We start from the raw sequence: 18,722 nt of genomic DNA on the forward strand, positions 1-18,722 counted from the left end.
TCGGTCCCCCATTTTTCCCCCACAACCGAAAGTCACTATTTTCCACAACCAAGCAGCTAGCTACTCTTTCTCTTGATCAATTCATCCAATCATATCATTCACTTCCTTTGTCCCCACTTCCCAATTTCCCAATTTCCCTTCCCTCCACTAGTCCCTCATTTTCCCTCCACAACCAAGAGTCATTCTTACTTCCACAACCAAATTAGTTATCAAAATATAAAAACTCGCAGTGATAAAAGCTCGCAGTGGGCAATTGTAAATAGTTTAGTTTGTTTTTGAAATAAAATTATTATTACATTAATAATTTTGAATTTGCCTTTTTATGTTTTTCATGAAATATATGCATCATTTGTACTTGCTGGTGAAATTTTTTTTTTTTTTTGCTTAAAAAACTAGAAAAAGAGTAAGTAAAAAATTTTAGTATTGCTTTTGCCCCCACTAAGAATTTTTTCTGGCTTCGCCCCTGTTCTTCCGCCTGGTTAAATGGAGGTTGCAATTTCGGGCAATAGCAAGTGCGAGGAATCCTTTGGACCTAACATCATCAGCTAACAAAGCTCTTCACGCAAATATTTTCTAGTACCACCTAGACAGACATCAAATGGACAGTTAGGGCAATTACCTTCACTAAAACCCCACCAAAATCTCCATATGTATGTGAATAATTAAAGGTTTAACCCCACAATTAGAAAAGATTGCCCCACTACTTTTCAACGAAATTTTATTAGCATTTCATACCATTTTTATTTGTCCTACAACCAAATAAGCCAATACACTAACACCTTGTCTAAACAATGGGAGAGAGGCTCAATTTTCCATTTATTCTTCTGCTCAATCCTTCCAATATGCTCCAGTACATTAATCCATTTGAAAATTCACAAAAATTGCTAATTTTTTGTTTCATCTTAATAAAGAAATATGGAGAAAATTTATTAGAGTTGTGAATGGAAAAGTAGAAAAGTTGTTTATTATGAATTTGATAAATGAGTGATGCTTTTTTTTGGCTCAATTTTATGTTGATTATGTAGATAACTTTTGGCATAAATTGGTTATATTGTGTGGTACGTTTTCCCTTGATATGTGTCAAAATATGCTTTCTCTAGACACATGAATGCTAAAATCCAAGTAATGGAGAGGCGCAGAAGTATAGCTCATTTGTTCTCAACCTAGTTTTGGATAAGTACATTTGGTAGATAAAGCAAAAAGAACTAGTTTATCACCACTAAGGGAACAGCTGTTTATGGTAGAAATGTGCAGAGACAGATTCCAGAAAATAAGTCATTAACATTGATTCTGTTGACGAGTTATTTTATATTTGGAATGTAAATGAATCTAAATCAATAGGAATAATGTCTTCAAAGAGCTGTGCAGTCAAGGGAACACTGGTCGTAGATTTTTGTGCTTATATTTGTGCAGTGTTCTGAAATATGTTAGTGTATCTAGCTAAGATGGGAGATCAAGTGCTTTGAGAATCTCAAATTTCTCTTGATACAGAAAGCATATATATTTACTCTTGAGGCTGCTAATGCCTAGTCCTGTTGGCGTGGTTACACTAACAGCTGGGATGTATTGTATGAGCAGGTATGCCACTGATATTGGTGTTCGCACGGATGTCATCAAGGTGGCAGTTGAGGACCTGGCCGTAAACCTTGGCTGGCCAGGCAATAGGGAGGAAGTAGGAGCAGAAATTCAGTTGTCTAATGAGCAGATTGGCCAGTGACTGCATTCTTCCCGTTTTGTATGTGAAATCAAAGAGAAACATTTGGTTGGAGCTAAATAAGATTCCAGTCACAAATTGAGTTGGAACCATGATGTGCTTCGCTTCATTCAATTAGGTTTCTGATTCAAAACTACCATATGCATGGTGGGATATTCATAGATAATTCTTTCACTCTGAAGCAAAAGAACTTCTTGGAATTGGTTTGATTTTTCATCTCATGATCTCATCTTATTCTGATGAAAACCTTCTTATTTCTGGAAAATTTCATCAATTTCTGAGAGTATATAAAATCGAGTTCATCCATTCAGGTGGAAGTTATATGGTTAAAAGGTCATAATTTGAGAGAGAAGTACTTAGTACTGGAGGATTTTCTGTTTGGAGGAACTTAAAGATAAAGGCAGCAGAGTTGTGCTCATTAATTAGCCAAGTCTAAACCTAAAGCCCTACTTAAGCTGAAGTCAATCACATACTATACAAGAAGTAAGCTAAAATGGGGTATTCATTTCTGAAATTCACGTATATCATGCTTTCTGATTAGACGAGTACATGCCTGATTTCATACTGTCTACCCCTGGATTCCTACTAGTTTACCTCCAAAACATGTCTGTACTAGTAAGCTGTCTAGTTTACTATGGTATGCTTCTTGTTTCCAAAAAAGAAAAAGAAAAAAAATTAAAAATATAGAGTAATTTATAGTGGATCTGGCTTTGGATTTTGGGTTCAAATTCTGATTCACTTGCGAATCGATTAATTCCCTCCACAATTCCGTCTACTCTTGTTGCCATTGCTGTTACTAAGGGAATGATGCTTCCCCTTCCCGAATTATTTGTCACATTTAGGGAGTTGTGCATTTTTTTCATCGGTAGCCCACAAAGCTTTGTTTTGGTCTAGTTTCCTCTTCTATCCCCGTAGCTTTATTGGAAAGATAAGAAAGGACTTCTATAAGGGACTTCTATCCCCGTAGCCCACAAAGGAAGGTGAAAATTTTGAGCTTAATTGTAGATTGGCCCACTATGATTAGGAATTGATCAAAATTTTCCACCACTATGTTCACAAATATATGCAAGTTGCCCCAGATGACTAACCATTGCACTAACACGTGGCCAAATATGCCCTCTACATTATAACTTTTTCTTTTAATTTTGAATTTTTATTTCTCTTTCTTTTCTTCTTCTTTGTTTCATCTTTATCCTTTTCCTTCTTCGTTCTTCGATGCAACCAACCTTCTATAGCTAGTATATTGACAATTAATGCGCTAATTGTTGGGACGTAATTAATAAAAATATAAGAATTAGAAAAAAATTACTAATCCATGTTAGCAAATTGGACCTGGTAATAAGGTAGAAATTTTATAGTTTTTAAAGATATGTACTTTTTAATTTATTATATTAACTTATGACAATTGCATACTTTTCATGAAAACAAAATGTATGACCACATAGATTACTAAATCATTACATTCCTGAGGCTATAATTGTTTTCTTATAGCCTTCATGCAATAAAAGTTAACTGATGTGTTTGACTATTAGTCATCAAAGGACAATATGTGTATATCTCGAATACATGGAATCAATTGCTATAACCTACAATTAAGTCATAGATAAGAGTTGTAAAGTATTTAATGATGTTAGAAGTTAAAAGGGTATTTATAGGATTAAAATCTCTTCTCACTCGTAACATTATTTTTTTAGCCTCACTTTTCTTCCGAGTTAGCCTAACTGTTACAAAAATTTATGAATAAAATTAATTTTTTAGCCTCATTTTTCTTTGAATTAGGCATGTTACAAAATTTTATGAATTCCAAAAAATTTATAATATGTTCGAAACCTCGTAGAAGATCAGTATTATTTAAAAGAAACTTCACGAGATTCCAAAAAAATGACTAAAATCATACTCATAGCTCGGTTTATGATTTTGATTCCTATTCTGAAACACGAACAAATTTTATGATAATTTCATCTCATCGTGTATCTAACTGTGACGCCCCTCCGGGACAGCTCGATTGGTCACAGGAAGCCTCCTAAGGTCCTGTTGTCCATTCTCCCCCATCAGGGATCGAGTCCCAGTGGTTATCGGTTCGAGGGGATGGGGCCTCTCCTCTCGGATCTCAGTGGAATTAGTCGGGTCCGGCATACCCGAAGCCCGGATACCCCTGAGTAGAAAAAAAAAAAAAAGTGTATCTAACTGTGACGGTACTAATCTTTTATCGTTTGGAAAAAAAAAAAAAAAAAAAACTGTGACGGTACTGTGTATGAGTGGGTGTATCAAGTTGAACTTTTTTTCTTTTACGCATTTCCAACTTTATTATTGGAAGTTGGATGAAGCACCAAACTCTAGTGGTGGTGGCGGCAAACACCATACCAAAAGCGCCAATAACAAGCCCCCGATCGACAGCACCACTACCAAAACACTTCCTGTCACATTATCCGCCAAACTCGAACACTTCCATCCATTAACATCCAAAATGCCGACCCAATAACCGTCCAAAATCCTGCTCAGAATCTAACTATTTTGTTAATGTGCTGACAAATTTCCTCAGTCTCAGCATCCCCTCCTTCATCTTTCCAAGATACCCTTTAATCCTTCTCTCTTATACTCTTGACTGCCACTCATTTTCTTGCTTCCTAGTTGAGCTAAAATCCCTTCAATTTTCTCTCAATTTTGGGTTTTTCTTGGTGGGTTTTGGAGCTTGAAGGGAATTGAATTGTGTGTCCGAAGAAATAAAGAAGGAAAGTTCACATGGCTTGTTCATCTGCTTCTATTTGTTATCCCGGGACATCAGCTACTGGTGGAGGAGGGAATAACAGGGCTCTTCTTACCGGCTCTGGGCCTGCCGGAGTTTTAATATCCGGTCGCCGGCTGGGGGTGTCTACTCAGTTGAGGTGTAGGAGCTCGATTGTTCGGTCTGATTTGGACTCTAATGTCTCTGACATGAGGAATAATGGTAAAAGTCATTTTGCACTTTTGGAAATTCAATTTGTTGGATTTCTGTTTCCTTAATATCTGCTGTTCTTTTTCTGAATTGTGCATCCCAAATGATCCTTCAATCTGTCTTGAGGGATAATTGGTTAAATAGATAGCTGCAAGCTAATTGGTTAAATCGATAGCTGCAAGCTAATGTTTTCCAGAGGCAACTTTGATTAAGTTGATTGGGCATATTTTAGTGTGAAGGATTGAGAAGAAAGGAAAACTCCTGATTTCCTTTGGCCAAAACACAAAATGATGTAGTGACTAACTAGTGATTGCTATCATTCTTCTACCCTCTCTCCCCTGTATGTCATAGCAGCTAAAAGACTTCCGTTGAAATTAATTTTAGTCTTTTCTAGATGGTAAGTTGTCAGGATTGCGAATTAAGCAGGGAAAAGAAAAGGTTTTAGTTTTCAAAGTACCAATTGTCGAAGTCATCACATTTTGGTAGTCAATGCAGTAGTTTAATGAGCACTGAGATTTCTGCTGAGTGGACAGTTATAAATCATTGGATGTTACCGCTTTTCAATTTACATGTCTTTATATTCAAGAATCGAACTTTTGTTTGTTGCTTCTGTCAGTGAAGCTGGTGGATTCTATAATCTTTTCATGTTTCTGCTTAAAAGTTTGCCGGTAGTGCTTACTAGTCCTTGGTTGAAGAGTAAACTGGACTTGAAAGGGGACAATTGCTTGAACTTATTCCTCTGAAAAAATTTTGAGTGGCCCTTATCTGCTGCAAAATAAACTTGTATAAAACTGGGATGCTATAAGTATTTACATTGCCATTCGAAGGGGAGTCCTGGGAAAGTGTGATTAATTCTTCTGAGGTCTGATCTCCATAACTAACAGAAGCTAATAATGAAATTAAGAGAAAAAGAAGTACATTGTTGTGATAGTTACTGAAGAAAACATGAAGTAATAGTAAGGGAATTATTATATTTTGCAATTTGTTGGAACTAAATTAATAGTCCATTTTGCAGCTCCAAAAGGCTTATTTCCACCAGAACCTGAACATTATCGTGGACCAAAGTTAAAAGTAGCAATTATTGGAGCTGGGCTTGCTGGCATGTCAACTGCAGTGGAGCTTTTGGATCAAGGCCATGAGGTTTGGTTGAATGCTTCCTCCTCTCTCCTCCAATTCTGGCTCCTTCCCAAGACAGCCCTAGGAGAAAACCCCCAAAATCCAGAAAAGCTATAATAAAAAAGAATCATGTTTATCTGCTCCTCTTCACCCTTTCTAGTTGATCTCTTTATCTACTTTCGGATTTTACCTGAAGATTCAGAAATATTGTTATTTATACACTTTCTAATACCCCTAAACTAGTTTACCAGCTAATAACCACATAAATTTGACATGATGAGTTCTCTATTAATATGAAATGGCAGAAGAATGTCTTGACCATAGTACATTTCCTTTGCAGGTGGATATTTATGAATCACATTCTTTTATTGGTGGTAAAGTAGGTTCTTTTGTTGATAAACGAGGAAATCACATTGAAATGGGACTGCATGTCTTCTTTGGTTGCTACAACAACCTTTTCCGCCTGATGAAAAAGGTGACATAAAGTCCCTTTTCTAAAGTTATTATCTTTTATCTTCTCACAGATGAATAAAATAGATAAACATTTGGTCAAAGCTATTGGAGAACTGTCCTTTTAGAAGGAAATGTATCATGATACCTCACTAGCCTGGCAGGAAGAATGCCATCTGGTTACTTAGAGACGGTAATGCATTATCTATGCTTTTGTGCAACCAGTAACAGAATCTCCACAATATATCACATTAGAATTGGTCGAAGTTGAGCCCTCAATGATCAAACTTTAGAGGAGTTTTCTTTTTCTTAAATCTTTAAGCTGTATATAAGCTCTTTGTCGTTTTACATTTATTCCCTTCTCCACAGGTATAGAAACTACCAGTCTACCTAAATATTGCCCATTATAGTGCTTTTTATCAATTAAGAGTTCAATGCATGATATAGTTTTGGACGCCACTAATTACCTTTGGGATGCTTCCTAATGCAGGTAGGTGCTGATAAAAATTTGCTCGTGAAGGATCATACTCACACATTTGTTAACAAAGGGGCTGAAATTGGTGGTAAGAAAACAGCTTGATGTGTGTGAAAAATAGTCCTGGATGTTTAATGCGTATAGTTTCTAATATACTTTTATATGTTACAATCGTTATTCAGTAAAATGGTTTACAATCTGATTTGTAGCTTACATGTGGTTACAGAACTTGATTTCCGCTTTCCAGTTGGGGCACCTTTACATGGAATTAATGCATTCTTGTCTACCAATCAGCTAAAGGTAGTAGACCTTGTAAATGCTCCCTTGTTTAGATTGTCATAGATTCTTAATATCTGCATCAAATAATTTAGTGGCTATTCTATTCAACAAGGATCCTGCAGTTCGTTCTTCTGAAATCCTATATCTGGAGTATATGAGTGAATCACATGTCCTGGGAACCAGAACTCAAGCACTTGTCCCTTACCATTAGGAATGATCGTATAACCTCCAATAACTAGTTTTCTGTTGGATTTATACTATGAGGTATCTAGTGTGTAAGCATACGCAACATACTTTTGACTTACACTAAATCTCAACCATCAGACTTTTTAGTGGTGAGAATCTGAGGCATTTACTAAGTACTTGTATGGATATAGTTACTATTCCTTTTGTTTCGTCCTGTTGACTTGGAAATAAACTGGAAAAACAACTGTCCTATTTTGTGGAAATCATTTCACTTGGGAATCTTCTTATGGGGAGAGGGAGGGGGAGAGAGAGAGAGAGAGGCTTAAGCAGGGCATACAACAGTGCATTGAAAGTACTAACAGTTCCTGAAAAGTGGCAAAGAAGATTGAAGAGTACCCCCTTGGATGTGATTCTTCTTGTTTGATTTGGTCATAAATACAGCAAATCTTCTGAATCTGTTGAAGTTATCATAATTTCCTTGTGTTGCTGGTGAGCTCTGCCTATAAGATACATTATATTGTAGCTTTAGGTCTTTCTCACTTCATCTACTTCTCGTCCCCCACCTTTAAAAAAAGGAAGGAAAAGGTCGCAGTACTCCCCTCAGATTGTGGAACCACGTAAAGTAGACGAAATGAAGGTAGCAATCCAGTGCCTAGACATTGTTGTAGTCATGAAAGTTAATACACAACAAAAATCGCCAAGACCAACAGAATTGCGCTTCCCTATTTTCAGTTTCCACCTTCATTATGACATTGATTACCTTGAGCTTTTTTTATTTTTTTGGTCTTCAAGGTCTCTAAAAAATTATATTTCCCCAATTTTTTATATATAATTATATTTGATAAAAATAGCTGGCAGAGTTCTTAAATATCATTGTGTTCTCAATTTTTGCTTGCAGATTTATGATAAGGCAAGAAATGCCGTGGCTCTCGCGCTTAGTCCAGTTGTACGGGCTCTGGTTGATCCTGATGGAGCGCTGAGGGAGATACGGGATTTAGACAGGGTAGGAACGTTATCCCTGTACATGACTACCAATATTTGGCAGCACTATATATGTCATTTTCTCAATAATTCTTATCTCACAGTAGTGACATTTTAACAGATAAGCTTCTCAGATTGGTTCTTATCCAAAGGAGGGACTCGCGCAAGTATACAGAGGATGTGGGATCCTGTTGCATATGCTCTTGGATTCATTGACTGTGATAATATCAGTGCTCGTTGTATGCTTACCATATTTGCATTGTTTGCCACCAAAACTGAGGCTTCCCTACTACGGATGTTGAAAGGTTCTCCTGATGTTTATCTGAGTGGCCCTATTAAAAAATATATCATGGACAAAGGAGGCAGGTAAATCAAACTGTATGCCTGATGTTTTGATGTTGTGCTGGTCAAAATGATTCTTCTCACACTGTATTTCACTGCTCATATAGATTCCATCTTAGGTGGGGATGCAGAGAGGTACTCTATGAGAAATCTCCTGATGGAGACACATATGTCACTGGGCTTTTAATTTCCAAGGTAGAATATTTTCTTTGCAGTAAACAAAGTATAATTATGAAGATCGGACAGCCAAAATCTCTTCACTTGGTTTTATTTCAGAATCTGTTGTAGACTACCTGTAGAGCATCTGGTAAATTGTTGGTTCATGATCTGACAAATCCAGAGGATAGCCCTGCAAGGCCTGTTCTCCTTCACTAACCCACTATTTTCCTTGAGATATCGAATAGCTGTTTTGGTGGTAGATCTATTTCTTATACTTTAAATGGCATTTGTCTTTTTAGAATTTTCTTTTGCATGCTTAATTTGACATATGCTTCAAAGATCAAAATGGAAATATTTGAAATGCAATCCACATTCATCAATGGACTTCAAGGAACCATCAGTACCTGAGATCCTCTAACATTTTGGGATCTTTTTGTTTTTTAATCTGAATTAAGCCTTGACATATTAAGAAAAGCGGCATTATCGTGGTGGGATCTAACAGCCCATTTGCCTCTCTGTTCAGGCTACTGAAAGAAAAGTTGTAAAAGCTGATGTTTATGTTGCAGGTCGGTGGTTGATCTTAGCTGTATACTTTTAATCTTTATCTTCAGATGTAACTGATGTGCAGATTGAACATCTCATAAATGTTCTCTTTCCTTTGCAGCATGTGATGTCCCTGGGATTAAAAGATTAGTTCCTCAGAAGTGGAGGGAGTGGGAATTTTTTGACAATATCTATAAACTGGTTGGAGTTCCTGTTGTTACTGTGCAACTGAGATACAATGGTTGGGTTACGGAGTTACAGGATTTGGAACGTTCAAGGTAGAACTTTTATGTTAAACTTCTGGTGGATTCTATGCGGATTAGCGCTGCAAGTTGCTAACTGACTTCTGCTTTCATGTTAGTATAGCATGATCAAAATGAGTTGTTTCTTGATTAAGATTAGAATAATTTCCTTCTTCAACATTCTTAGGCAATTAAGACGAGCTGCAGGTCTAGATAATCTCCTCTACACACCGGATGCAGATTTCTCTTGCTTTGCGGACCTTGCACTTGCATCTCCAGAAGATTATTACCTAGAAGGCCAGGGTTCGTTGCTCCAGTAAGGACTTTACCCTTATGATAGAGTTTGCATTCTAGCTTAAATTTTCTATTCCTCTTTGCTCCAGTAATCTTTTCTACTCGTGTTATATTTGCTTTGGTGACTGATAGGTGTGTACTAACTCCTGGGGACCCTTACATGCCCCTACCTAATGATGAAATCATAAACAGAGTTTCAAAGCAGGTTTGTAATCCTTTTCCAGATGGTGACTGCCATTGGAGTGACAAATCTTCATCAGTTATTAGATTAGGTTCCCAATAGCTATGAGTTGTTTGTTTCGTCCTTTTCTTATTCTCTTCTAATTGGCACATTTTTCTTATTCACTCATCATGGAGGTCAACACTTTCTACCAGTTGGAAGATTGTTATGAACTAAACTGATCATGGAACTTTGGGTATCAGGTTTTGGCTTTATTCCCCTCTTCCCAAGGTCTGGAGGTTACTTGGTCATCTGTTGTGAAAATTGGGCAGTCGTTATACTGTGAAGGACCTGGTAAAGATCCATTTAGACCAGATCAAAAGACACCAGTGAAAAATTTTTTCCTTGCTGGTTCATACACAAAACAGGTGAATGGTTGTCTTGTTTTAATAATCATAATTTTACTTGTTCCCACTCCCAGAAGTTCAGTTAGATCCCCATATTATCTTATTTGTTTTGTTGTTGGGGAAAGCATACATCTTATATCTACAGCTTCTAATTTCTTAGCATTCCTTTTTGAAAAATTGGTCTGAGGTACTTGTTGGCTTGCGGTTGGCATCTTTGTTCGGAGAAGAGTGCGTTAGTGAAGTTGCGTACCACTTAGTGATACTAAACTATTTAACAAGAAATGGAATTGTTGCAGAGATTGAAATGGGCTCATTTCTGAGAAAAAAATTTACAAATTTCTGATCAAACTGTCAATGCTGAAACACCATTAGGCAATACAGAAATTTGTCTAGGATTAAGAGCATCTACTTGCTCTGCTCAACGAAAGTGCAGCAGTTATTCGAGGAAATCGATGGTGTCATAAAATGACTTCTCAGCTTGAACTTCTTCATCTGTTTCAGGATTATATAGATAGTATGGAGGGAGCAACACTGTCAGGTAGACAAGCTTCGGCTTACATATGCGATGCTGGAGAAGAATTGGTGACCCTACGGAAGAAAATCGTGGCAGCTGAATCCAGTGAAACAACGGAAGCTGCTATTACATCTGACCAGTTGAGTCTCGTGTGATCGAAAAATTCTTTTCTTCATCAATGAGATGCGATACATTATTGACTTAGGGAGCGGATACAAAAACACTGCAGTTTGCCTGAAGAGCAGGAGGGAACTGCCAGCACCATTAAGTAGGAGGAAACTGAAGGTCAGAAGAGCCTGTATGTGCATTATGTATCTAATGTAATTCATTTAATCAAGAATGCAACTTGTCAATTATATCAATGCTCAATACAGCCCTATTCAGTTCTTGTCTTGGAAATCTGTCTGCCAAGTGATTTTTTATGGCAATCTTCCATCCTAAATGGCAATCTTTCATTGATTTTTTATGCTTCTTCTATCTGTCCCTTGTTTAGTGGTCCCTTTTTTCAAAGTTCTCCCAAAAGAATCGTCCACTGTTAACATCCAAAATTCACCAAACTTCTTCAAGAAAAATGTTAGTACAGAAGTTTTATATTTGAATGTGTTTGTGTGCATAAAAAATTTGGTTTATCTTGAGAAAAATTAAAAGATGTATGAGCTACCTTACTCTATCAAATTATGTGGCTTCGTAAAAGGCCTAAACTGTTATAGTTTAAAAAAAAAAAACTAAAGGCCTAAATAAGTAAGAAATAGAAGGAATAAAATGTTCCTTTTTCTTTTTGTAAGAAACGGAATAAGATTTTTTTTCCACTGAATTCATTTTAGAATGAATGAGAACTCGGACAAATACACCTCTCAAACACTTAGATTGGCTTAGGTACAACGAAATTGATGTCTGGCAAATAAAAATGGAAATGGCACTGCCGAATGCATTGCAATTCCATTGATCAGATACCTTGAATATTGTGGTCAAAAATCAGAATCAAGTTAATTTCCAACTGTTTAATACCAACCTTGAGCTGTAATTCAAGATTTCAAGAAACAGTCAAAAGCAGTGTACATATCATATATGTACATGATTGGTAAATTGAGAACCAATTTGAGGTGCACCTGAGAAATTGGGAGGATCTCTTCATCTAGAATAGCAAAGACATCATCCAGCTAATAATTTTTTTTTAACCAATTCCAACCATAGAATAAGGAACTTTAGATTCTATTCTTCTGAACATATTTGACCAGAACAGAACATACCCCCCCCCCCCCTTCCCCCAACAAACAAATGCTTTAAATAGCCCCATCCACAAAACTAACACTGTCATGGGCCACAGGCCATCTAGCATTCAATAAAAGAAAAACAACTAGGGAGGAAAAACAAGAAGAATGGGGAGAGTGCAAGCTCTTTTGTTTGCTGTTCTAGTTCTTGTTCTTGTTTTGAACCATGAGGTGGAGGCGGATTCACCTTGCGCCCGGGAATGTCCCAATATCTGTCAGAAGTGGGGGGAACTGGAATTCGCCTGTTATATCTTGTGTGTTGATCACTGCATGAGTATGTTTCACAGCTCTCCTCTTTTCCTTCTTTTTTCACAATTTTGTTGTATTTTTGCTCTTATATCTTCTGGTATAGTTGCATACAAATCAATCAAGTCGTTTCCATTTTAGGAACTGATGAAAAAGATGTTCAAAAAGATTACAACTAAACCTATGATTGATTTTTGATAGATAATCTGAAGTAGTTCAATCTAACCATATGGTATCATTCATGGTATTGATCGAACTACATGAGCTCGATTCAATTTGGACTGTTGATTTCAAATTTCAAATTTTGAGATCAACGGTCCAAATCAAGCCAAGCTCATGCAGCTCAATAGGAATCATAATTGATGAATTGGATGGTGCAGTTGGATTGATAACCCCACCAACGGAATTTTGAGATCAACGGTCCAAATCAAGCCAAGCTCATGCAGCTCAATAGGAATCATAATTGATGAATTGGATGGTGCAGTTGGATTGATAACCCCACCAACGCTTAACACATGACCCTTTCCTTTTTTGTCTTGCACATGCCCTGATAAACAATGGTACCTTGTAATTGGAAATTGTTAGGGCAAAAAACCTCAACAGCCATTGAACTATTCTCGTCGTCAATTTTTAACCATTCAAACTATTTTCCGTTTCAAACATGCCACTCAACAAACTAATCAGTAGACTGATGGCCATTTCATCAGATTTAGCTCTTAATTTACAAGGTAAACCAAACACGCGCAACTCAAATGTTAAAAGTTATAGGTATGTTAAAATTTATAGGTAAATATGTCCATCCACAATTTGGTAAATGTGTCCTTGTGTTGAGAAGACCCTTCTTGTGGACGGACATATTTGCCTATAAGTTTTGGCATGTAAGTTGCGTGCTGGGCTTATCATCTAAATTAACTTAAAACTGCCGAAATGGGTCCTAATGTAGTGACTAATTAGGTGAGTGACTTATTTGAGACGGAAAATAGTTTGATAGTTGATTATAGTAATAGTTTAATAGCCGTTGAGGTTAAGATCAAACCATGGCGTAATTCCCGTATTGCTGCTCATAGCCAAATGAAGTTTGTGCCAAGTTTAGTTATGCCTGAGAATGGTTCACTACATTATCTGGCACAATATATCTTTAAGGCTTTTCAAATCATGCCAGCATTCTCCTATATAATTACAAGATTCAGTTTCTGGCCCAAAATCCACAGGCAAACTGGATTGTGTTTCAATCAAGAATCAAGCGGTACAGTTACATTATCACACAACTACAATGTTCAGATTCATCATGGTCGGATGGACACATGCAAAATTATAGACAATCAAACAATTTCAGCTTTCGTATAACCTAGTTATGATATTGAGATTTTTTCACTCAAAAGCCATTCAGTGCTTGTATGCTTCAAACTGCTCTCACAAAAAATAAAAAATAATAATCATCATCTGATAAGCATCACATCAATTGCTGCCAACTTAACTATTGTCAATAATGCTTTTAACCTATTTAGATGATCCACCTGAGGCAGAATCAACCAAACAGCTGCTACAAAAACGAACTCCGGAGATGGAAGCCAAGCTGCGGGACATCGAAAAGCAATTTACAAGTGCACCAGCAAAGATGCTTCTTGACAGTCGTGGTAAACATTTACAGAAGGCAACAGAGGCATCCGCCAAATACCATCCATTGCACAGAAAAGAATCACAAGAAAACCAAAGGCAGCAGAGGCATCCCCATAAGTACCAAATAAGCACAGACAAGAACCACGAAGAAAATGACTTGAACTAATGAGACAGATACCGCCCAGAGCCATTCCTAGTTGACAGAAAACATCGAGCAGCTCAGGTAGCCAGAGAAGCTCGTGTCCCATAAAACATACTAATGGCAGTTATAAAGCAAGGAATATACATATTTCTCTCATATCCTTCAATTCCGCCATGTGTTTTTCTCATGAACACTTCTTCTCCCTAAGCATGCAATCTTCACTAAATAAAATTACTCACTATTTCTTTGCGCAATTAGCATCTTGGGTTTGCCCAAGTTTTATCATTCTATACACTTCTGAAAGGACTCCAAGTAATAAAGAGTGAAGACAAAACATACATATTTAAGCTCAAAAGATTCCTTATCTATAATTATCAAGGTAGATTACATGAAAATAGTAGCTTCACGAATGATGCAGGACCTTAATTTCAGCTTCCAAACTAAGCACATCCAGTTTGTGATGGAGACAGAGACAGAAGAGGCTAAATCACTATTAGCTTTATTTTAAGAGGCTTTGCAGGAAATTGCAACGCTTCTGTGCTTAAATGGAGTAGAGTTGATGGTTGAGGAGGTATTTAGTTAACGATAATGCGGTGAATACATGAATGAAGCATACGCTTTTGAAAGTAGATAAAGCAAAAAACTAAGAAACAGAAGAAGTTGAAGAAAAGGATTGAGAGAACTTGGGACTCACAGATAGGGAGTTCTTTTTTTTTTTTTTTTTTTTTGGGTGACTCAGAGAGGGAGTTGGTTTCTGGATAACATTCTCCATTTCATAAGCTACCCAATATGCTCTGATACATGAAAATTTGGTAGGGAAATTACTCTTGGGGACAACACTACTTGATCTCCAAAGTTTCAAATAAAAACTAGAGATGAAGATCTGACAAGATATGACTGATCTTATTTCATCTCTACTGCAAGGCTATGCTACACTAAGGCCAGAGCAAAAGTTATCGATGCAGCAGCCCAACATTAAGCATGCGGACAAATTTGCAAAACATCCTCAGCATACAATTTTTATATCAGCTTCATACAAAAACTTTCCAGAAGACAGCATTTACATTCAATAATCAAGTTGCACATTCTCTCGTATTATCTTCTAAATCTCCTTCATGTAATCTGCATCAATTGATCTTGAGAGGAGAAAAACAAAACCTCCTCAATTGAAAATTTCAATTTTGCTACTAAGTGCTGAATGCAACATCCAAATCTGAAACCTCAACAACAATTTGAGTGTGAAGGAATAAGTAGGAATATTCTTAAAAGAAAATACTAAGGATTCATTCCGAATTATAAATTGACAGTTCAAGAATATAATGATCCAAGTGACAAAAGAAATTGAGGGTCCATAAAACTTATGTTAATTCCAAGTAAATTGTATCACAAAATTTAGAACTGCATCAATAGATCTTGCCCAAAAAAAAAAAAAAAAATACAAACTTCTCAATCGAAAAATAAATTTTGCTACTATTTAAGTGCTGAATGCAACATTTCTCAAACACTCGTGCTGTGAATCTGAACTGCAATAATTTCAAGTGAAAGCTAAGCAATTTAGTAGAACTCTTTCAGTTACCATATCTCAAACGATTTGATATGGCTGCGATGAAGATAATGCTTAATAAGTAGGCATAATATTCCAACTCACAGTCACTTCATGATCTTTTAGCCACAACTTAATGCAATTGACATGAAAGAAACAACAGTTTTAGCACTATAACCAAGACAGAAAGGAAACAAGAATTAAGCATATTGTGCCATTGAACCGTAGGTTGTATGCAAATCCAAATCTGAAATATCAACAACAATTTGAGTGTGAAGGAATAAAGTAGGAAAAGAATATTCTCAAGAGAAATTGCCGAGGATTCATCTAAATCATAAACTGAAAGTTCGAGAATATATTGATCCAAGTAACAAAAGAAACTGATGGTCCGTAAAACTTATGTTAATTCCAAGTAAATTGTATCACAAAATTTTGAACTTTTGAGCACTCTCTTGCCCCTGACTATAGTTCTATGCAGCATTGTTGATTTGTATGGCTATCCAATGGGATATATAAAGGCATAACTCTCAAAAAGAAATTTGACAATGTGCGCCCTACTCAAAAAAGTAAAATCAATTTGCATAATATATTATAAGTTTGTCAGCCAAAACTATGTTCTTACAACATGATGACCTTCCCATTCCTCTTCAATTTATACGCTACAAGTAAACTTAGAGTAATAAAAATCTAAATCCTCATCTCATACATTTGACTGGGGGGACACTCAACTTCCCAATATTTCTTCTTTCTAGCATACTAAAGCTAAAATACCATGATAATAATAGATAAAAAGCACTCTGTCATAATCCAACATGTGAATAGTAATTCGAATAGCTTCAGTATTCTCCTCTTCACCATTAACCAACAACTTGTTCATCATCAGAATCCCTTAAATTGCACTTTAATTGAAAAAAGACATGATATTTTCTCATGATTCATTTGTTACATCAAACTCAAACAAAGATATTCCTCATTTTCTGCTTGGGGATACAGCAAAAAGCAAATTTTACATCAAACCAAACATAAACCTAATCGAGTATTTCAAACTAAAACCACCCATATAACAAGCAACTGAAGCAAGCAACTTTACTCATAGAGACATACTAGAAAGTAGTACAATTTTTTTTTTTACCATCATTTTACATTTCCAGACAGATCCCACCAACTAATTTGCATCCTTTTCTGCAGCAGCATGGGCAGCAGCAAGATCCTCATCCAGGAAGATATCCCAATGCCCATCCCACTTGATGAAGAACTCGGTATCCTCAAAATACTTGACTCTATGCACATCACCAGCAGGGGTAAACAAGTAATCTCCCGCAACCAAATCATACTTCGTCCCTTTAGTCAAGTTCCACACCCTCTTGCTCCCCTTGGTCACCACCAGATCATGCCCAAATGTGTGATGATGCGCCGGCTCCATCGCCCCGGCCTTAAATCGAACTATAGCCGATGTTGGATTCTCCCTGATGATCTTCATCGACGCCCCGGGCATTATATCCACGGGAGTAAAATCCCCCTCCTTCCGATTCTTCAGCAATGAGCATAAGTCACACGGAACATCTACCTTCTCCTCCGATTTTCCTATTCCTGACATTTCTGAGACGGAATTCTCCAAAAATGTTTCGATTTCAGCCGGCCAGGGGTTCGACCCGAAGGCAGGGCAGGGAGATTTGAACGGAGTATCTAGAAAATTCTGGAGAATCTTTTTCGCGGCATCGGGCTCCGTCAACATGCCGGAGACGGCGAGGACATTGCAGTTATTGATTGATCGGGCGTTGTGGGCTTCTTCTGGGGTGACACACGTTGCGGCGTAGACGCCGGGGAATTTATTCGCGAAGATGCCTACGCCGACGCCGGTGCCACAAGCGACCAGGCCACGGGTTTCGACTGATGAGTCCGGGTTAGCCGAGGCTTGGCTGACGCGTCGGCCGATTTCTTCACCGACGGAGTAGTATTTGTTGGTGCCGAGGTCTTCGACTTCGATGCTGAGATCGCGGAGTTGGGAGACTAAGTTGTCTTTGAGTGTGCAGCCGAAGGAGTCGGCTCCGGCGATGATTTTGAGCTTTCTGGCGGCGGGTTCTTGTGCCATGGTGGCCGGCGGGAGAAGTTGATTGAGTGATGACCGGAGAGGAGAGTGAACTGGAGACTGAGAGCGTTGAGAAGGATTGGGATTTGGATTAGTTGACTTTCGAACAGTCCTTAAGAAGTCTCGTTTTGGTCTCGTTTTAGTCCTTCACCTGTTTTTTTTTTTAATTATCTTTTTATTATACAAACGTTACATCGTTATAAGAAAACTCTAATTCAAACCGAAAATTTGCATCCGTGATTTTCAAAATCACATATCTAAAATGCATATGATCTATTTATATATATATATATATATAAATAAAGATACATAAGCGACCCAAGCACAGGACACCACCTCCTAAGGAAGCTTGTTGAGACCAACCGAATTGTCCATGAAGGGCAAACAATTTGGTGGGAGGCAAGGGTTGAACCCCTGACCTCCCACCCCACCAGGAGAGACGGTGGCCACTGAGCTAGAGCTCAGTGGTTAGTTTAAGAAGTTAACTGAGGTCTAAGTCGCGTAAATCATCAAACTCATGTTGGATAATTATAAATCATGAAAGTTAAATGAGGTATAAATTTTGTGCTTGGGTCTAGTTTGTACTTTTTATTTTATATATATATATATATATATATATATATATATATATAAATAGATCATATGCATTTCAATCAGCAATTAATTGGGCAATTACTTTGATACGTTGCAATTGAGAGGAGAATATGTCCAAAACTAAGTAGCGGTGCTAATTTGGCCAATTTAGCACAATAAGCAGTATTGTACTATTTTCAGAAGATCTGTTGATCCAATTAATCCAGCCATCCTTAACTGAATGTTCGGGATCCATGTTGTGGAGCTGAACCCAGTTCACGTATGACAAAGTGGCTTGTCTTTCATCTTAATGAATATGTGGGAAATTTTTCGAAAATATTGGAACAAAAATTTGTATTAATTATGAGACTATGAACACTAAAGTGGATTGACGTTTTTATTTATAGTTTAACCCTTTTTTTGGCATGTTTAGACACAAAT

General features: G+C 37.1%; 2 protein-coding genes across 2 annotated transcripts; one reads left to right on the forward strand and one right to left on the reverse strand.

Moving 5' to 3' along the window:
• Positions 1-4,053: 4,053 nt before the first annotated feature.
• LOC113761635 (zeta-carotene desaturase, chloroplastic/chromoplastic) lies at positions 4,054-11,269 on the forward strand. Its single transcript, XM_027304706.1, has 14 exons — positions 4,054-4,661; positions 5,665-5,789; positions 6,106-6,240; positions 6,706-6,778; positions 6,917-6,990; positions 8,054-8,158; positions 8,258-8,502; positions 8,586-8,673; positions 9,161-9,203; positions 9,302-9,458; positions 9,610-9,738; positions 9,849-9,921; positions 10,140-10,304; positions 10,785-11,269. The coding sequence occupies exons 1-14, from the start codon at positions 4,457-4,459 to the stop codon at positions 10,950-10,952; spliced, it is 1,785 nt and encodes a 594-aa protein (XP_027160507.1). The 5' UTR covers positions 4,054-4,456; the 3' UTR covers positions 10,953-11,269.
• A 5,207-nt stretch (positions 11,270-16,476) lies between these two features.
• On the reverse strand, positions 16,477-17,816 carry LOC113759951 (DNA damage-repair/toleration protein DRT102). Its single transcript, XM_027302529.1, has one exon. It carries the CDS (start codon positions 17,709-17,711, stop codon positions 16,785-16,787), a length of 927 nt encoding a protein of 308 aa, XP_027158330.1. The 5' UTR covers positions 17,712-17,816; the 3' UTR covers positions 16,477-16,784.
• Between the last annotated feature and the right edge of the window lie 906 nt (positions 17,817-18,722).

This window comes from Coffea eugenioides, chromosome 2 (assembly GCF_003713205.1).
Source record: "Coffea eugenioides isolate CCC68of chromosome 2, Ceug_1.0, whole genome shotgun sequence".
Lineage (NCBI taxonomy): Eukaryota > Viridiplantae > Streptophyta > Magnoliopsida > Gentianales > Rubiaceae > Coffea > Coffea eugenioides.